The sequence below is a fragment of the Ischnura elegans genome, chromosome 2 (genome assembly GCF_921293095.1).
Source record: "Ischnura elegans chromosome 2, ioIscEleg1.1, whole genome shotgun sequence".
In the NCBI taxonomy this organism is placed as follows: Eukaryota; Metazoa; Arthropoda; class Insecta; order Odonata; family Coenagrionidae; genus Ischnura; species Ischnura elegans.
Genome location: NC_060247.1, coordinates 96590018 through 96611091, shown reverse-complemented (window position 1 = coordinate 96611091; position 21074 = coordinate 96590018). Strand labels below are relative to the sequence as shown.

The window sequence follows — 21074 nt, the reverse complement described above, 5'->3', positions numbered from 1 at the left end:
TAGACGGGTGTTTATACAATAGGGCTATAGAGGTAATTAATTCATGGAGAGAGAGGAGAATACTTAATTTGACCGTTTCGTTTCATTTTTATGCCTAAAAGCTCACCGTACTCTGCGCTTATTTGTGATAATTCAATTGCAACCGTTCAAAATTTCTAGTATTCGTGTGGTAATTTGACTCGGAAGTAGCGTAAGATGATTCGTCATTTTTGTTGCGATAGTAGTATTTCGTATTTAGCTGTATCGTGTCGATTTGATCAGCCGAGTTTCTGTGTCATGAGTCCCAGATAAGATGTTGTGAACGAAGTGCATGTCTAGGTCGAATGGGGCCCTCGAATCAACTCTCTACTGAACTGGCAAGAGGATCTTTCCGTACCTGCTACCTCGGGATCTTCTGTCATTGTATTCGAGTCGCGGCACTCAACCCAGGTTTACCTTTAGAGGTAAGTTAGAAAAGACATGTATTCATAATAGAGTGTGTATGTATGACTTGACCTTTCAAATGTATATTTTTTAAATTCTTTTTTGCTCGCTGCGTTCATATTTCTGCGTAAGATTTTTTATTGTCAAAACATTTATTTGGTATTTTATGTATATTATTAAAAGTCAACCACTGCGAATAATCGGGAGGAGTGATGCTAGTGTGGTGCATAGAGCGCATGGTTTTAATCCGACGGGGACGGATCTTTCGTTCATAAAACTAGTTCATCTTCCAAATATTTTTGTGTGTTACAAATTCGTATAGTGGTATTTCTGGACCCGTAATATTTTCGATTTGGGGCAAGTCTTACGCATTACTTTTTTAATTATGCCCTCGGAAAAAAATACATTAAGAGCAAATATTTAGTGAGATGATAGTCAACTGTTTGCTTAAAAAAGGTGGAAATTAAGATTTTCATATTTTTATTTTACGAATAATTTTAATCCAGGCAATTTAGCAAATTATTGCAATTATAAATTTACCAATTGAAGATTGTAAACTACATTTTACTTATGCTGATACCAATTAGTGGTGATAAAATTAGGATTCAGCTGTGATGAAGCAATAATTAGGGGAGGAGTGAGACAAGGCTGCGGTTTTTCGCCCGTAATTTTCAACGTTTATATCGAGGAAGCCATAAGTCAAATAATAGAAAAGGCCTTTGAAGTGAATAACCATGGAAAAAATTATTATGCTACGATTTTCGGATGAAATAGCTGTCATAAAAGAGACACAGAAGGATTTGAAAAAGATACTAGTGAACATGGTTAGGATAAAGGGTAGATTATGGATGAAAATAAGCGCCAAGAAAAGTAAGATATTAGTATGCGGAAAAAGAGGAGTCGAGACTAACATCAAAATAGGGAAACATAAACTGAAAGAGGTAGATGAATTCTTTTATTTGGAAATCTGGATAATTAGCGATGGCAGAAGCAAGAGTGATATCATTAGCCGAATAGTCAATGTGAAGACAGTATTCCATCAAAAGAAAGATCTACTTACAGCGGGAAAATGTAAGCATATAAGTTAGGAAATAATTTATCAGAACATACACTTGGAGTATGTTTCTTTAAGGAAGAAAGGTATGAACAATGAAAGCAGCAGAGAAATCAAGGGTAGCTTTTGAAATGCGCTGCTGCAGAAGGATGATGACAATCAAATGGATTAATCGAGTATGCAATGGTGAGGTCATAAGAAGAGTAAAGAGAAGAGAAGCCTCACGAATACTTTGAGAAGATGACGGAACAGCCTCATCGGCCATATCTTGAGACATAATGACCTAATGAAAACTATCGTCGAAAGGTAAGAAAGGAAAAGGAAGACCACGGGTTAAATTTATGAAATAGTTTAAGAAGGACTTGAAAGAAAAGAAATGCGTAAGTAAGAAATGAATTCCTAACAGGATAATAAGAGGAGAGCTGCGTCAAACCAGTCTTAGGAATTTTGAGCCGTGATAATGATGATGATAAGTCTTATTAAAATAATTTATTGTTCGCAGCTAGAAAGTAATGTATCCGCTTGGCTAATATCCTCTCTTATATGTCAATTCGTTCGGACTTGGAAATTTAGTCAAGTTTAAAATGAACACCTTGGTATCTCTCTGAAAGATTTCTCCTCCTAATTGCACGAGAAGTATTGGCCAAGCGCGAAGACTCCGAGGCTTTAGCGACCACCAACCTCATCGGTTCAAAGCTGTGAAACTTTTTCCCTCTTCGTTCGTAGTTAATGAGACGGATAATTTTAACAGTGGTGCCAATAATATAAAATGTGATAAGAGAAACGGAAGAGGACATAATATTAGAAATAATGGGAAATACCTCCTTATACTTCTAAAGGGAAAGAGAATGAATGCAGTGTTGCATAATTGCTATTCTGTTTAAAGTTATCATTCAACAATTTTGCAGATGATAATCATGTAGACCAAAATTTGACTTCAAGAACCTTAAAATGGCATCTTGGTTAGCTTTTAAGGCTATAAAAAGTATTTCTCGGAGCAATTGCATTGGAGCCAATGGTGGCAGCGATCCAACTGCTAGATCAAAATACCGATGTCTTTTTTCCATTAAATGAATTTTGAGAAATCCTCCAAAGTAAGGAAATTTAATCCTCTGAATAATAATGGGTTTTTGTATAAATATACATTGTATTTTATACGCATTTCAAAATAACTTGAGGATTTGGCTTTGTTATCCAAATGCGCCTATGTAGCAAGCTACTCAGCTTTTCTTGGATGAAAATACGGTTGCATAGATTCTCACATAATTTTTTTTAATACATATCAATTTTGGACTGCAAAAATCTTCCCCAGCGATGCATGCTCCAAGCTGAACCATAAATTTATTATTTTCAAATAAGAAATTCCTCAACGTAATTTCTTTCCAAAATATAATTTGTTCGTTTAACATAAATACCAAACCTGCGATTGATTGATCATTTTACTAAATGGAGTCAATTAACCTCTCCTTTAATCGCCTTGGCAATAATCAGCATAACAAGAGGACATTACCTTCCGCAGTGCTTGAAAGTGTTTTAGGTTCTTAGGGAAGTGATTAATGGTCGAGCTGAACCACTGAAAAGATGGAATAGCTTAGCAATGATCTTATGAACAAGCGAGGGCGAAAAAAATTGATTTCAGCCCCAGTTCATTCTCCGTGAAAAGGCAACTACTGAAGCACACCGAAAATAGAAAATTCTCTTAACCAATATTGATTCCGAGAATATCTGGTAAAATCCACTGTATTCAACATTTAAATGCGTAACCTTGAATCAGGAAGACCTTTCATATAGCCACCATTATTCCTCCTTACTAATGTTTCCTACACGTCCTTACAGGTACTAATTAGCAAAGTGTTTTTCACTTACCCAATTTCTCAAAACTGTGAATGACATGTATTTTCTCCATGGTTAGGAAATATTGGTCTCAGATAAATCTTACAGCCTCAGCCAATTCATCCGCCTGAAGCAACAGGTGCTCCGTGAGAAACCTTAGCAGATAAATTCGCCATTACGATAAAGTCATTAAAAAATGCGGAGAAGAGTGCTTAAAACAGCATAACCATTGCATAACAGAGGTGCGTTATTGGAGAAAAGATGTGAAAAATTGAACATAGGAATCTAATAATTAGAAATGAGGTTGAGATCTGTACAAAGAAGCAGCGGAAACCAGAAGCTATTTAAACTCATGGAGAGCTCATGTTACGACAAACGTCAATGAAGTAAGTTGAATGAAAGTAATTCATACTCCTCTGACTTTATCAGAACTATTTCACACGTTATTTACGCTATTGATCACGTACGTACAACAGCGAAGCATTTCTCAGTGCCTCATGGTACAGGTCGAAGTTTTTACCACGGGCTTGTTAACAAATTTTTGTTATCATCGACTTTGGTAGAAAATATTAATAATGATGCCCATATTTTTCTATTTCTCGATCCTTCGTCCGCTTCTCGACTTATTCGAGACTAAAAACCGACCGCCTTAATCCTATAGCAGATAAGTTGATGACGTAGCGAGATCATGCCGAGTGGTTCTCTGTTTCCCAGCGGCTCTTTTCTCCTTGTATTGGTTCGCGTGGTTCCTTGTTGTCAGTACTCATATGGGTGAGTCCTTCTCACAATTAAAGGCTCTTTCTGATCAAGTATATATTCACGACTGGCCAGTCGTGCAAGCTCGAAATGTTTCGAGAGGTTTCAAGCGGCATCGCGTAAGGAGGTGTGACCTACGACATTAGAGATGTGGAATGAGAGAGACGCGGGTGTTGCCATGTTTTCTCAAAAGACTTGGTCGGTGTATGGAAAAGAAAGACTGTAAAAAAAAACCCTCTTCCCACTTGGCAACTCAGCTAACTTACTCACGAAGCACCACAGAGGTCTGAAAGCGACCGAGTTTTCCGGAGGCTGAGCTCCGCCAATCGCTTTTTGGTTGGTTTTCAGGAAGTCACGTGCCCTCCGCCCTCACCCCTAAAAAAACTTAGACCCTCTCAGTCACAAAGATATTTGAAATGAACTCTAGTATAGCGTAGTACGAAGCCAAGTCGCCTATTTGATAGGCCATTTGGCTTCGTACTACGCTAAGCTACGCAGGTTAACATTGACCATTAGCATTCGTCTAAACTGGGATTTCTAAAACAAAATAATTTTTATATTATTAATACACTAATGGTGGGTAACGAATCGCAATCAATGCCTTTCGTTTTCTTTGATGAAGGAAACTACCCTATTCGCACTTTCAGTCATTTATTTAAATAATAGGCTTTATTTTGAGTATAAAAATCAATTTTAACTGAAAGCGATGGAGAACACGCGGGTGATACACAGAAACAGGACTGGCTCAAGGCAAACACTTACCCGGACAAAATGCTGTTGTGCCACCCCATTACCGGGAGTTTGGTATGGAATACCCCCAATTAAACGGGGAGTCCAGGCGTTTGGTCGCCCCCTACCTACGTCGCCCGGGGCAGTAGCGCGGTTCACCCAGCCCTGCACAGAAAGCACCACATGGACTGCGTTATTAACATGTATTCTATTTGGCTTGGCACCATACTAAAATGTTGCCAAGGTAACCTTATATATAAACGTATATCAAAATGGTGGACGAGAAATTGGATAGTTTTCTAGAGAATAATCAAGCCGAAGATGAAGGAGATGTATATGCATGGGATGATAGAAAAACGAGTTTCTCAGGCAATGCTCAATTCGATGAAGAACTTAGCAGTACCCTCAATGACATACTTGCGCTTCCCGAAATCTTCATTCCGTTTGACGATGACATGCGTATGTTTTGTGAGGAAATTGAAGACCTGAATGAAGAAAAACTGTTTGAGTAGGTACATTTCACTCTCAGTTGAATACAAATTCATCCGTTGGACCTATACATAATATTCCCATTCAGTCACCTGATTGCTATTTCATTGTTAATGATTTACAAAGTACATCATTTTGTTTTCCTAATGGTGGCGGTCGTATATCTTGAGATGGGAGAGACGTTTTGGCACATATGGTTGATATTCTGATAATCATAATTTTCCTCATTGATATGCAATTGAAAAAGAATCCATCAAAGCAATTATCGTCTCGTCAATGCATATTGAAAATTTGCATCATCAATTCTTCGACCTGAAGAAGCAGAAGTAATTTTTTCGAAACCCATCGTCGTATAGCGACTTGACGCGGAGATGTAGGTACTCGTTATCATTACGACTTCCGTATTGTAAAACGTACATACCCAGTGAGAAATGGATCATCGAATCTACGTCGAATCGTCGTCGATTCGACGACTATAGATCGATATGTGGTCGACGTCGATTTTATTTGTTCAATCGACGTTTTTTCGACGTGTTATTCTCATTGGCCAGCGGGGTCAGCGTGTTGATTGGCTGAGGGGAGGACTTAGTGATGTAGTTTTAATGTCTTAAAAATAACGGTGAGACGCTATTACAACATATGTGTCTTAAATAAGAAATATAAAATTAAATAATTATTTTATTTATCCATAAACATTAGTTTTAATCTCCGAGAACAATCTTTGATTCCTTTTAATTCTGTAACTTGACCGTTGAAGTTCGATTGCGTATATCAGTTGAGCTGTTAGTCGTCATGCTGTTAGTTCTTCGCAGTAAACTCGGAACAGAGACATTCGGCGCCGTATAGAAAATTTATTGTCGCATTTATTTTGCGCGACAAACTTTGCTATCTCTAAATCCTGTTATTGGTATTTAAAATCCTTCTGAAACTTAATGAGCTTTTGGATTCGTATTAATCCTCGAAAAAGGCATGCCATTCCGTCGCTTAGTAAAGACAAGCTTCACTACGTACGTCTTCCATACTTCGGAATCGGTCTGCTTTTGGACCGCTGTATGACAGGTAGGATTAGCTTCCTCTATTTAATGTGTTCAAGATTTCCATTTTCACACATTTGCCACATACGCCGGACCTTCTATTTGCGTCCAAGTTCTTACTTCTTTCCTGCGTGGTATGTGATATGCACAAGCTTGGCTTTGAGACGTTTACCTCATTTCGATACCTTTATATACTCGCGTCATAGATGTCAACACCTCACATTTTTTCTCAAGGATTTCTGATTATTATTGAAGATGAATACGAAGGACTTAAGATTACAAATCACCATTACAAATTTATTTCAGCCTTCATTTGTTTAGACTTTACGTGCTCGATTGAAATACGTCGTTGGCGCAGCAATAGATGCTCTTTATTAGCCGAAAAGATGTATATTTCCGCAATTATTAGTAGGAATCGCAGGTAAAAAGACGATATCTCGTCGACATAGAAAACTCGTCGATGGTGTCGACGTCGAAAACACGTCGATGGCGTCGACGTCGAAAACACGTCGATGGCTTCGACGTCGAAAACACGTCGATTTTCGGACCATATAGACATCGATCGATGTGTTACCATCGACGTTTTATCGATGAGTACTTCGACGTCGAATCGACGTAGATTCGATGATCCATTTCTCACTGGGATATGACTTGTGAGTTGAAATATTCTTTCATTCTTCGATATATGAACACTCTGGCAGCTTTAATTGACATGATTCATATCGCACAGTTTAAAATGTAGAAAGGAAGTAACGAAGTCTACTAAATAGCCAGTGGCGGATACAAATGAGGAGCGCGCGTGCGCCCGCATTTCCGAATATTGCAGAACCACATTTTAACTTTTTTATATCATAAGATGGCACTGTCTATAGACATTTCTAACGATTTGATCGTTGGATTATTCTTCCTCATAGAATAATTCTCCAAGGTCGTTAGAATATAAATAGCTTTGCTTGGTTTCGCTTATAGTAGGACCTGCCCGCCCTATGACGGTGCAGGACTCCTCGTCCTCTCCCTTCCTTCCCCTGGAGGCGTCGTCGGGCTCTCATCGCGGCGATGCCTCCGTTCCTTTCTGTCCTCCCCCTCTCGAGAGGCACAGGCGTATAAGTCTCAGACTTGGTTCCCGGCTCTCGAGTTGTATCCTCGCGGGGCCCGCCCTGGGACCCCCGAATCCACTGTCTATAGACATAGATTTGATTGTTGGATCATTCTTCCTCATAGAATGGTCCTCCAAGATTGTTTATTAATTGCGTAAGCTTGGTTTCGCTGTTAGTAGGCCCCCCCGCCTTTGTGAAGGTGCGGGATTCCTCGTCCCCTCCCTTCCTATCCTTCCCCTAGAGGTGTCGTCGGGCTCTCATGGCGGCGATGCATCCCTTCCTTTTTCCTTCCTCTGTCCTCCCCCTCACGAGAGGCACGGGCGTATAAGTCTCGGACTTGGTTCCCGGTCCTCGAGAGCGTATCCTTTGCGGGGCCCGCCCTGGGACCCCCGAACCCACTGTCTATAGACATACTATAGTATATATATATGATCTAACGATTTGATCGTTGGATTATTCTTCCTCATAGGATAATCCTCTAAAATTGCTGGCACGGTAATGGCTTTGCCTGGTTTCGCTATTTAGCTGGGCCCTTTTCGCTTCTATAGCGTTAAGGTGTTTTTCCCCGTCCCATCCCTTCCAGCCCTTTCCCTAACCCAGAGGCGTCGTCGGGCTCCTATCGCGGCGGCGCCTCTTTCCTTTCCCTCCTCGGGTGATCGGGCGCATCAGCTAGATTGCTGGGTCCCGGCCCCGGTGTGTTGTACCCTCGAGGGGCTCCCCTGAGCCCTCATTCATATTGTCTAGTATATGCGATCCAACGATTTGATCGATGGATTTTTCTCTTTAATAGGAAAATCCACCAAAATCGTTGGCACATTAATGGCTGATGCCAGAAATTTTGAAATTTAACAGCTTAAGGTCCGAAAAAAGACACAGACTGATTTGGATTTGAAAACTCATGCATCAAAATTTAATACCCCAACCAATTTTGAATACTCGTACATCTTATTTCAATATGGCTTTGCTACTTTTGAAAAGTATAAAAATTAGCAATTAAGTATTCTGGGGAAATTTGAAGCACAATGAGAAAACCCAGTAAGTACCTCATTCTCCAGGCACAAGAGTGTATTGAGTTATGAGATGAATGGGGGTTTAAATTGAAACCTCCCTGATACCCTCAGAAAATGCAGAATCAAGTGTTCCCTTTCTAAATGAAGCAAAATGCACCCCCTCCTGATGCAAACGTACAAATTAGGCTACATTCTTGGTCAGGGATTATCAACAGAATTTTTCCATCACATCATGGCAGATTTCCAATATAACAACCAGTGACTTGACACTAATGGCTCTGGGATGAAAAACAGAGTAAGGACTAGAGTACAAGAGGGTCCTGTCCTTCTAACTCAACCACATTTAAATGCAAGTCCACTTCTATCACTAAAATACTATTACATAATTCAATCCATTAGACCTCCAGTCCAGAAACGAACTAGATGGAAACCTTTGAGTCTTCAGCAATTACTTTTTAATTTATAAATTATGTATCAGCTTACATCTTTCATTCATCCCCTCAAGTGCGAGGCAATAGTAAGGGGGGATTTCAAATACCCTCAACATTTTTCGGAGATAGTGCCTTCACCCTTAGGCCGCGGGAGCTCACGATTTCAGCTGCCAGCCAGTGCAGAAGAAACAGCCTGTGCAGGAGGCACACCCTATCACGAAGGGTGGTCTAGTAGAGTTAAGCCCCTTAGCAGTGGCATAACCAGGAATTTTGTTCGGGGGGGGGGAAAATTTTTTAAAAACAAGGTACTAAGTGGAGGTATTAAAAGCTAATTTTAACACTTTTCATAATCAAAAATGCTTCATTTGTTAAAGAACTATTTTGTAAATGCATGATTTTTCAATATTTTTTTAATCTTTTATGAAGGAAAATAAGTGTTTTTATATTTTGGGGGGATCCGGACCCCATGGACCCTCCCCTGGATACGCCACTGCCCCTTAGTGGTCCTTATAGTGCCCAATAATATTTATCCAATTGAGGAAAATGGATTAAATTTTAAAATTTCTCTGAGTTCTGGGGGGCTTTATTCCCCAAAATCCCCCTTGCCACGCAACTAGTGGTGCAAACCAACCCAAAAAATTCTCAGTCCCAAGAGTCCTAGACAGTGGTGGATTGGGGGTGAGGACGTGGAAAACCCCTTCTCCCCAGTAATTTTGGGAAAAATTGAATTTCTGTAAATATTTAAGGCTTTGAGATGCTGAGATAGTGTTTTGATGTTTCATAAGATGTTTTTATTTCACCAGCTTAATGAATAATACTAACAAATACTTGATGAATATTTAAATACAACTCATCTATGCACACCAGACCTCAGACGAATTATCCTTGAGAGGTAGTATTGCAAGGCATTGGGGCAAGTGAGGAACAAAACAACAACCTTAATTCACCCCTGGTCCCAGAGCAAACATAGTGTGCACGTCTTTACCACTACCTCTTACTTCAATCAACCCAAATTGACTCTTGGCTCCTTAAATTGTCAAGTACTTCCTTTAAAAATACTACCTATATGTGTTGTAACCTTCGCTATAGAATGCCTCAATCAATAAAATTTAATGCCTCCATCAATTAGACATAAGAAAACTGAGGGCAAAGCGCAAGGATAATGCTACATACAGGAACCCAGGGTTTTAAACCTGACCAAATACACCCCTTAAATTCACATCTGGGGTGGCTTCCTTCAATGGAAAGGGAATATCAGAAAAATAACAAAATAATTGGAAAGATATTAATTTTTTAACGTGTAAAAAAAATAATTTGCCTAATTTAAATATTTTTAATTTTCAATGCCAGAAGATTTTATTAAGAATTGCTTTTTCCAATAGGAGGACATCAGAGATAACTAAGATATATAGTTACCCATTTGATCTTCGAGCATATTGGTTGATTGACATGATTGCTGGTTTTCTTCTCAGTGGCAAGAAAAAAGGGCTGATTGGTGATAAACTCTGGGCAGTTTTGGCATGGTTCTTTCTCATATTCATTGGATTTGGAGGTGAGAAAACAGTCTACTAGCATTCTCTGGCATGTTCTGCAAATTACATATTTTTTTAATAACGGAGCAGTCAATAAACTTACATGCATTTTTACAGGTAAATTTTTATTAACTAACTATAAATTGGGCATTCATTCAAATATTCCTTTCCAGATGATAAGTGGACACATGACTCGCTCATGCAGCATATTCAATCTGTTATTTTGAAATCTACAGAAGAAGTAAAAATGAGAGGTACTTTTCTTCTTAAAAGTCATTTTTGTAGCAAAAAAATCATATCTTCTAAAGTAAGAATATTATACCTCAAGATATAACCTAAGGGAAAAACATATTAATTGATAGAAAATTGCTTTCAAATGATAAAAAATGCTCTTTTTGTTTGAAATTCTCTTCAGTATATACCTGGGGTAAATCATATAAATAAAAAACTATTCTCCAGCTCATTGATTATTTTGATACATGAGGATATGGCTTTACTAGGACGTAGTCAGAAAATAATTGCTTTTACAAATTTCAGAATACATAGAGTAGAGATAGCATCTCTTTTCCCAGAGCCTTAATTAGAAAATAGTTGCTCCAAAAATTTTGTCTGAGGTTGGTATCTAAAGGAATTGTTCAAGTCCTTGGTATAACACCTATGCCCCTGTGATGTCATATTACACACCCGTAAATGAAACAGTTGAAAATACTGGTGACAGGAACCACAAACTTTATCTTGTCCCCCATAATTTCTGGATAAATTGCAATGACTGTAATCTTAAATGTGGCTCTTTTAACAAAATGTTTTATTTCACCAGCTTAACAAAAAAGGTTTGAAAATGTTTGATGAATATCAAACAACCACTTGTCTACAGATATCATGCCTCAGATGCATTATCATTGAGAGGTGCACACTAAAACATACCAGGGAGCAGCAGTTCAATGGCTAATGGTAGCAACTAGTAATGAACCCCTGCCCCTCCAATACAATGACTACATATTATAATCTTGACAGCAGTTAAATAAACAACTCATTTTTATTCATCATCATCACTGGTCGGCATTCACAACATTAGTCTGATGCGGCTCTCCACTCAATTCCCTAGTCAGCTAATATTTTCTCACCTATGTATATCTCCATCTTGATCTGATCCATAAACTTTATTCGAGGTCTTCCATTTCCATTTATGCCATTCACTTGCCTCTAGACCAGTGGTTCCCAAACTTTTTCTTTCTGCGACCCATTTTAGACCATACGTTTTAGCCGCGACCCCCTAAAAATGGTTGTCTAAGTTTAAGTACATAGTTCACTTTATTATTCGCACATCTCGCGACCCCTTTCCGAACGGCCCGCGACCCCCAGTTTGGGAACCGCTGCTCTAGACCATTGTCTTCATCAGGCCATCATGTCTCTAGTTATGACTAACAAGGTTTTTCCGTCATCTTATCATAGTTTTCAAGATGCTTCTTTGCCATCTTACTCTCCTGAGGACTTCCCCATTACTTACTTGGTTGATTAGTATGATCCTCATTATTTTTCTGCAGCACCACATTTCAAAAGCTACCTTTTATTTCCCTGCTACTGCCATTGTCCATCCCTCACTTCCACAGCATAGCACACTACGGATGTAAGTTCTGAAATTTTTTTCCTTATTTATGTGTTTAAATTTCCTGCCATCAGTAGATCTTTCTTTTGGTGGAATGCCTGGACTTATTGGCTGATAATATCTTTCTTGCTTCTCCCATTACTTGTCATCCAGCTTCCAAAGTAAAAGAATCCATCCACCTCTTCCAATTCATGTTTCCCTATTTTAATGCTAGTTTTGACTTCTTCTCTTCAGCTACATATACATAATATCTTACTTTTCTTGGTGCTTATTTTCAGCCAACATCTACCCATTACCCAGTGGCGGCTGGTGGTAATTTATCTAGGGTGTGCATTAGAGCAGATATAGGATGATTTAATTATATTATGTTAATCCTAATCCATGAGCGTCATATTTCGTCGTAATAGAATACATAGCAGACAAAACATATCACTGGTACACTCTACCCTTAAAATTGCATGAACAGAAATAATATTAGCATGCATGAAAATAATTATTCTCAACACACCTTTACAAGTGACGGTAGTTGAAATTCATTCTCTTTTCCTTACACTCTATGAGGAAGTAGTGTAGAAAACGGCTATACAGATGGCTCTGTAGACGGACTAGGATCCTGGGCGCAGGTAGTGTAGGTGGCGGTTACACCACTACACTACCTGCTAGTCAGTCACCAAAAACATGCGCGTGCGCATTCGCATGGTTTTGAGTCTGCTCCCATCGCCCCTTTGAAAAGCACATACCCCCCTTACCGCTTACCTCGTCCCGCCATTGCTCCCTCAAGCGATCGCACAGACCGAAAATGCGCCCGGCATAATGCCACGGGATCGCACACTTGTAGAGCGGTGAATTTGAAAAGGAGATAGCTGTAGCGTTCGGAGGCTCATGTTTCTTGCATATGCAGACAGTACTTTTATCCTTCGCGTTGCAAAGGAATAGTTTTCTTTTATAATTTATTCATCTTTGGGTGTGCACTTGCTAACATGCATATACGCACGCGCCGCCACTGCCATTACCCTACCCATATTAACCAGAATCTTTTTCAAATCATTCTCTATCTCTTCTATGACAGCTATGTCATTCGTAAATAGAAGCATGATAATATTTTTCCATAGATATTCACTCCCCAAGGTTTTTCTGTGATTTAATTTACGGCTTCCTCAATGTAAACATTGAAAATTAAGGGTGAAAAACCATAGTCATGTCTCAACCCCTTACCAATTATTGCTTCCCTACAGCTGAATTCAGATTCTATCTCCAATACAAGGCTTTAGTATATGCTCTGGATAATTCTCCTGACATTGTAAGAAACACAGTTTTTTTCAGCATTCCAACCATTATTTTCAAATCCACCCAGTGAAATGCCTTCTCTAAATCCACAAATGTGGGCTTTTTTCTCTCCATTCTCTTCTCTATGAGCAGCCAAAGGTTCAATATTGCTCTTCTTTCACCTTTCCCTTTTCCGAATCGGTCCTCATTCGGGTACATCTTTGCTCTTAGTTCTATTCTTCCACAGATGATCCTTGTCATTATCTTCAATGAATTTGTCGTCAGGCTTATGGTCCTCATATATTCACAGTTCTCTGCTTTTTTCCTCTTCAGGAATGAGATTATAATATTCCTTAAGAAGTTCATATGGCATCTCACCATTTGAATACATTTCACTCATGATTTTGTGCAGCTGGTTCAACATATTATCTACTTCATTTGTAATTTTCTCACCCAGAATATCATCATTTCCAGATGTTTCATTCATCTGGTCTCTTACTTCTGCATGCATTTTGGATATCCAAATTGGGGCTCTCATGTCGTCTTTCTTAGTTTCCTTTTTCTTAGGTTTCTTCTTACTCTGATTCCGCTGCACAACTCTTACATATGTTCTTTCCATCGCTCCAATTCATCTTTCTTTTCAACAGTTCTCATTTTTGTCCCTTAGCAGTGGTTAGGCAAGGGGGGGTCCCAAACCCCCCGAAATATTAAAAAAAAAACAATTATTTTCCTTCATACAGGACAATGAAATATTGAAAAATCACGAATTTACTAAATATTCCTTTAACAAATTGTTTTTTCGATTATGAAAAGTGTTAAAATTAGTTTAAAACCCATTACTTATTACCCTGTTTTTCAAAAATTTCCCCACCTGGTTTTGGACTCCCCCGAATGAAATTCCTGGCTATGCCACTGTCCCTTAGGGTATTACATCTTGTGCCCCTTTCCTAAAAGTGGTTCCTCACTATCCTATAGTCAGCCTCTACTTCTCCACACTCAAGATTGTTCTGTATGTCTTCTCAGGTACCTATTTTTCATGTACACTTACACTTCATGCATTTCTTCCTTCTTTTCTGACTTCCTACATTATCCATGCTTTTTTCAACATGACTTTTCTTCTACCAAGAACTTGTTCAGATGCTGCCTGTAGCCTACTTCCTATGTCATTCCCGCTCTTTTCCACTGCTTTTTACACTTTCATTTTGGTTTTCTCATTCATATTTGTTGGGTATCATTTCATCTTTACTTTTTCCAATGACGGATTCCAATCATCCAGGATAATAAGAGTTTCTTCCCTTCTAACCTGCTTGATTACTTCCGAGATATCTTGATAGACGTCCTCTACTGTTTGATCCTCACAATCTGATGTAGGTATGTAAACCTGTACCACTACAGCAGCTACCGGTTTGAGGGGAGAGGCGAGCAATTTTTATAAGGTGTTTTCTCCTCAAGGGTGAACCTTCGTGCAAATAGGAGTGGTAAGCACATTAGCTTCATGACCACAATATTATCTAAATTGTATTACTTTTTTCTGTTATTTTTTAAAACAATTCAAAGAAAGCACATCATAATAAAAAAAAGTACAAACAATTACAGTAGGTCTTACATAATTAGGTGAATTAACCATAAAATTCATTTTTTTAACAAACTGAAACTACTGTAAGTCCAAAACATGAGCTGTTCTGTGTACTTCTTTTAAAGATTCCTTAAACAAAGAAAATAATTTACATAAGACAGTACATATCGAAGGAAGTTATTTGGGGTCACTAGAAAAAGTCAATGAAATGCAATAACCATGAAACTAAGTATTAAAAAGTTTCTGACTTATGAATTATTCATTCCAGTCCTGATCACAAATTTCCCTTGCAGACCTAACAAAAAGCTCTCCATCAGATGAAAGCCCAGAGCAAGACATGCCTCAAAGACAAGAGTCAAATGAAATATTCCAGTCTCGGCAAAAGAGAATAAGCCAGAGGAATACTAACAATTCATCTGTAGATGCACTTACTCAGTATTCAAGAGGAAAAAAGAAGGTTAAGCAATCAAAAAAGATATCCATTCATACATCAGAAGTTCTGTACACTCTAGAAGATTTAATAATTATGGCCGAAATTTTCTATGACATGTAAGAAATTGTCTATATTTGTTGTGGTATATGGCATTCTAAAAATTATTTGAAATTGATTCATGAAATGTGAAAATTTTAAACAGATTCTCCAATGGATTTCAATTCAAATTGATGCAGTGGTCGTTTTATGATTTGGATCAAATTATAGTACTGGAATATCCATTTATCATCAACATCCCAAGGGATCTTAAACAGCCACCAGTTCCTCCTGAAACAATTGAGCCAGATGATACCAAGCGTAAGGGGAAAAATAAAAAGTCAAAAGGTGAGAAATCACCTCGGTCAGATGGAGGCAAAACAAAGGACTCTCGGAAAAAGGATGAAAAATCTGCATCACAGAGTAAGAGATCAAAAAAGAATAAGAATGCCCAAACAACAGGGGATGACAAAGAAAGTACACTTCCAGAAAATGAAGAAAATAAACCAGAAGACCCTTCACAAAACTGGGAAGTGGACGACAATGTTTACATACTTCCATTGCAAGATGCCATTGGAATTGATGATGATTTCTTCACGCAACTATTTCCAAAACCTGAGAAAAAATCAGGAAAAAATAAAGAGAAAAAAGGAAAAAAAGAAGGGAAAAAGAAGAGAAAATGAAAATGCATGAAAACTATGCTGTGTGAAATTTGTGTACTCCACTTTTTACGGTTAAAAATTTTTCATTGTAAATTTTATAAATCATCAACAAACAACACAGTGCTCCAACTCCCACACACAACATTAACAATTTTACTCTGCACTTGTTCCGAGATTGTTATTTTGGTCAAGTTTTCATATAACGTCCAGTCAGAGAGCCCCAGCTGCCCATACGCATTCCACCCACATCCCCAAGCAGCTCCATCATCTGGAAATGAGCATGAAGGCAAAAAATGCACCAAATTAATGCAATGCATCATGTGGCGACAAGATGAATAATTTGACCAATAAAATTAGATAACAGGTGTTGAAATTCATTTACAAATTCCATGATTAAAATAGGAAGATTCTACGGAAATCGAGATGAATCTGTCCATGTAAGGAAAATGAGGTCAATTTTCCACACGAATAACATGTCATTTGACTTGGGTTTCAACATTACCACATCATCTTAAGAGTACAAATGGCTTTAAATGCAGCCACTTATTAATTTACACAGGCCTGAATGAAATGACAAATGCTAGGCGACACTGTACATTCAACAATACCACGTTAGACGTTCTATGACCTATATCATACGAAATTAAAAACATCGTGAAAAATAAAAGTAATGACCGTTAATACTTACACAATACCTATGATAAAATTCTATAAAAGGGGCTTCCAATGTCTATGCAATCATTTATCATATTTCTTTTGAATAGCCATTCATTACAAGCTAAGGGTTTCAACAATAAGGTGTTACACATATGTACTGGAAGGAGTTGGGAAAGAATGTAGAAGGAGGTGACAGGAATAGGAGCAGACATTTCTCCATTCTCCTCTCTCAACCATCCCCGTCACCTCTTCCTTCAGGTTGTCCAAACATCATCTCTCCTCTCCTTGCCTAAACCCTCTTCGAAACTCACCATTTACCCTTTCTCACTCCTCCCTACATCTGTCACTTCCCCCATTCCTTCCTTCAAAATGAGTATGCTACCAGACCATACTCCTTGACATTCTATGAGGGGTGAAAATATGTAATTGAATTAAATATTGCATACGTTAAATAATGTAATTAAAATACTGCCAGCATAAATACAATTTTTAATGTCTTAAATCGCATAAAATGCAAGCTCATGCCGGGTCGCTACGGTTCATTTGGTCGATATGGAAGGAAAATGGATAAATTTGGATCTAAAAATACCACTTTAAGATAAAAAGAAAGTAAATAGAGTAATTAAATAATAGAATTACGTTATTACAGAATTCCATTACCCATGCAACAGTATAAACTTACACCCAGTATCTCAAGTGGAAATAATTTAAAAGAGCAAAAGAAAAAAGATTTGCACCATATTCAATGCTTACATAATGGAAGCCAAAAGTTAACCTAAATGGAGTAAAAACCACCCGAAAAATTATTTCTTGCGAAGATCCTTCCTTAGTGAACCTATACATGGCACAAATAATGTATCCTGAAAATTTCATGGCTGTACCTTCAGAAGTTAGGGATAAGCACTAATGAGTAAGTGAATCAGTCAGCCAGGACATGTTGTTTTGTATCTTTTGTTATTTTGTACCGCATAAAAGAGACTGACTGCACTTCACATGTGGCCATAACATAAAACAAGATGATGCTGTAACTGAAACCTGGGTCAAATTACAATATATTTTTCTGGAAAATTGCACCATTTTATTCCAAAATATTCCAGTACATAATACCTCTTAACATTTTTTTTAAAAATGTGCAATGAAATTATTCATTGCAAATATTATGCGTAAACACAAATTGGTTTGATTCTGCAGAATTAAAGAAAGGCATCAATTTTATGTTTTCTTGGATATTGAGGTGGTTACTATGAAGCAAATGAAGTGCAGGTGAAGAATTAGGCCAGAATTATTTACTTTCAATGCATGACTCTGAGAGAAAAGGTCACCAAAGTTGAGTTTGCTCAGGCTTTAGCTTAGCAAGGGATTTTCTTTTCTTTCAGCTTCAGGGAGAAAATCCACAGATTTTCAAGGTTTAGAAACATTATGACTGTAAAAAGTGGTAATTGTGGGCTTGGAAAAAAATGTGCATGTGAAGCCCATACATGTAATTTATACACATATAACATGCAGAGATAACACGAAAAGTATTCATCTCTATATGGGAAATATAAGACCAAATATTTCCCATGCATATCCCAAGGATGAACTATATAGTGTGGGTAGAGTTTTAGCAAGACTGGATGTAACAAGGAAAAAAAAATACAAAAATAGCTTGAACATAAGCTTGGGAAATGAATGACTGCTGTCAAATAACTGTCATTTAAATTTTATCAATAATTCAAACTTCATGTGGTAAACACAAATGAATACCATAAAGAAAATTGAAAAATGATTATCTATTACAAAATAACTACAGTTATGAAAAATTAATTGAAAATACTTACCAGTCAATATAATAGTATGTCTGCTTCCACAGGAGGCAGCTGTAATTAATTTTCCTTCATCACCCTGGGGAAAATTTATTGGAACAGGAAGGGCCTTAATAGATGTAATTTCAGGGGAAATACATTTTGATAATGAAGGAATACCCTTGTCATCTGAGCTAGGCATATCCACTCCACCATCTTCTGTGATTCTCTCCCTAGGTTCATTGCAAGGTAGTCCCAGCTGCCCAGAAGAATTCCATCCCCAAACATAAGCATCACCCGACCTCATCAGAGCAACTGAATGCCATCCTCCAGCAGAAATACTTTTCACTTGCAACCCAGAAAGCATTTCTAACTCTCTGGGTGAATCTTCATCCTCTAAAACATCATGACCAAGCTGTCCTCTCCTAAAATTAGTTCAAATCAGTTCAAATTCCTGTTGATGACCGCTAAAGATGCAAAAAACAAAGTGATTTCAACTTTGAAAAAACATATGCATTTACACCCATATCATACAATAAATTAAAACATCTAGAGTAAAAAAATATCTGGAAGAGGAGACTATGACATTGGGAAACTGGGATAAAACAATAAAATGATGTAATGACAACAGAACGATAATCTATTGACATATTTTTGAGTTTTTGCTTCCAATATTTTTTCAATGATTACCTACAGCTTACCAAATCTATTAATATTTGTTTTGTCCAAATGGACAATGGAGGTTTTGTCCAAATCTTGACAGATGAATGACTATGGCTACATTGGCTCATAACAATTGAGCTCAGCATGCCCTGATATGCGTGTTCATGTCTCTTTCTTAAATCAGTATGAGTGCGTGTATATTTGCATTCATTCTTGTGTCCACATCCTTTTCTTTGGAGAATTAATCAGTGTGGTGAGCTTCCCTGATGCGATTCGTGGTCAGTCGTGTGCACACAAGCAAAAGGGGTATTCTCTTCAATCAAATTCCTGGTAGAGCATCCAACAAGACCCAATCAGGCCACATTTTTAACCTCTGATATTTGGCTTCTAACATCGTACACTTCACCAATGTCTTTGTTCATTTAATTTAATGGGCTCCGTACCGTTCCTTTTGCCTTCCATCAATTTATATGTGCATAATAATATTCTCAAGGTAACGTATAATTACCAAAAAGATGCTGCTATTACACAATGAAACCTTAGTCATGAATTGCAGTGTAACATAGTATACAGATTAATCTTAAGCTCTAGAAGTTCAGCATTAAAAATATACGCCACATACTATTTATTGAATTGAAATAAATAAATTTAAACCAAACTCCCTGAAAACATACAAAGGGAATATTGATAATATGTTTCAACGAGCTACCAGGGTCAAAATGGAGAAGAAAACCTTTTCTTTACCTTCCTGATCCCCAACTATACACGATACCATCAACAGTCAATGCCAAACAATGGTCGAAACCGCAAGCCACTTCCACAACTTTTTTTCCAGGAATGGAAAGAGGTGATGGAATAGAGTAAACCTGACCTGATAATAAAACAGGAAATTTTTAGTTTCACTGTTGAGTTCTGATCAACAAAATGCAATTCGGAGCAAAGCGCCATTACCAAAATTACAGACAGCCAAATTCACGTTCTCTCCGGAACAAACTTTTATAATCTTGTGATCGGTAGATGATACTTCTGGATTATCAGTTCCTATAAGGGTATCATGAGAATCAATTTCTGCTCTCAAAAGGTCAGATATATTTTTCCAGTCCTCCGTAAATTGTCTCATCCAGCAATCACCATCTTCGGTAATAGCAAGAATATTGTTCCTAGAGCAAGAGACCTTTCAAGGCAAAATTATGCCCAAAATTTAGACACAACATTGAAATTTTTTAGTAAAATCAATTCCAGTGACAGGAAACAGGGGCGTAACTGACCTGAGAAATCGCTCTCGGGCTAGGAATTGATAGGTTTACCAGTTTTCCGCTCTCTCCATCAATTAGACCAGATAAGTACGCTTCTGATCCTGTAGATCAATGGTAAAATTAATTAAATTTTCCAAATTTCAAGGAGAAAACATCATCATGCTCTAAGTTTAACAATTCACCAGTCGAAAAACATATCCTATTCCATGCGCAACTCAAAAAGCCTACGTCAAAAGGAACAAGTTTAGGAGATAAGAGCGAAAATTTGCTTTTATCTTTGCCAGGAAACTGGCCGAAACCGTTGAAACCACAATAATAAACTTTCATCGGAAAATTCTCAATGTGTACAGTTTCTGTTTGTTGTTTTGAATGATTTTCGACAGTCATTTTTTCTCTACATGTGTTTTGTTAGTACCCACGTGACCTGGTAGATGGCATCATAGCCGCTAAGATCAACTCAAGAGATGAGTGGGATGAGTGATTGTGATCAATTGTGATAATCCCTCGTGGACCGATCAATTACCTATGCACGTTTTCACGAAAGGAGTAGCATGGAGTCGATTCCATAGGAGAAGTGTCAGAAGAGGCTTAACACAAAATCCTTTATCTCCGTAGTCGTGGTGGAGAAAAGCCTTGACAGATTGAAAATTATGAAATAAATTCTCCTCATACCATTTTGGCTCTTCCTATGTATAAAATATTATAATTAAATTTTAAATCCGTTTAAGAGATATTTACAAATTGAAT

The 21074-nt window shown here is 37.7% G+C and overlaps 3 protein-coding genes across 5 annotated transcripts in view; 2 read left to right on the top strand and 1 right to left on the bottom strand.

Moving 5' to 3' along the window:
• Nucleotides 1-21074, top strand: part of LOC124154201 (serine/arginine repetitive matrix protein 2) — a 109963-nt gene continuing 88889 nt past the window's right edge. The window contains exon 1 of the mRNA XM_046527780.1: nt 1-443. The gene's annotated coding sequence lies outside the window, so the exon portion shown is untranslated. The remainder of the gene's footprint in view (nt 444-21074) is intronic.
• LOC124154204 lies at nt 5044-17692 on the top strand. 2 transcript variants are annotated; one of them, XM_046527785.1, is made up of 5 exons: nt 5044-5303; nt 10329-10408; nt 10562-10642; nt 15130-15385; nt 15472-17692. In XM_046527785.1, the coding sequence occupies exons 1-5, from the start codon at nt 5068-5070 to the stop codon at nt 15986-15988; spliced, it is 1170 nt and encodes a 389-aa protein (XP_046383741.1). In that variant the 5' UTR covers nt 5044-5067; the 3' UTR covers nt 15989-17692. The 2 variants fall into 2 exon arrangements, with proteins under 2 accessions (XP_046383741.1, XP_046383740.1); XM_046527784.1 differs by having other exon boundaries at nt 5045-5303; nt 10239-10408.
• LOC124154206 (ultraviolet-B receptor UVR8) lies at nt 10243-20783 on the bottom strand. 2 transcript variants are annotated; one of them, XM_046527787.1, is made up of 6 exons: nt 20510-20783; nt 20340-20428; nt 20023-20245; nt 19816-19942; nt 18445-18833; nt 10243-10444 (listed from the first exon to the last, which is right to left on the bottom strand). In XM_046527787.1, exons 1-6 carry the CDS (start codon nt 20712-20714, stop codon nt 10425-10427), a joined length of 1053 nt encoding a protein of 350 aa, XP_046383743.1. In that variant the 5' UTR covers nt 20715-20783; the 3' UTR covers nt 10243-10424. The 2 variants fall into 2 exon arrangements, with proteins under 2 accessions (XP_046383743.1, XP_046383742.1); XM_046527786.1 differs by lacking the exon at nt 10243-10444 and adding an exon at nt 16046-16235.

What these genes read in the sequence shown, in the direction of transcription:
- LOC124154206 (XM_046527786.1), bottom strand. Translation starts at nt 20,714, where the DNA reads ATGACTGTCGAAAATCATTCAAAACAACAAACAGAAACTGTACACATT. An exon ending in TAGGATATGTTTTTCGACTG is followed by an intron (nt 20,429 to 20,509) that starts GTGAATTGTTAA and finishes ATTGATCTACAG; the next exon opens with GATCAGAAGCGTACTTATCT. An exon ending in GCCCGAGAGCGATTTCTCAG is followed by an intron (nt 20,246 to 20,339) that starts GTCAGTTACGCC and finishes TTGCCTTGAAAG; the next exon opens with GTCTCTTGCTCTAGGAACAA.
- LOC124154204 (XM_046527784.1), top strand. Translation starts at nt 5,068, where the DNA reads ATGGTGGACGAGAAATTGGATAGTTTTCTAGAGAATAATCAAGCCGAA. An exon ending in AGAAGAAGTAAAAATGAGAG is followed by an intron (nt 10,643 to 15,129) that starts GTACTTTTCTTC and finishes TTTCCCTTGCAG; the next exon opens with ACCTAACAAAAAGCTCTCCA. An exon ending in GCCGAAATTTTCTATGACAT is followed by an intron (nt 15,386 to 15,471) that starts GTAAGAAATTGT and finishes AATTTTAAACAG; the next exon opens with ATTCTCCAATGGATTTCAAT.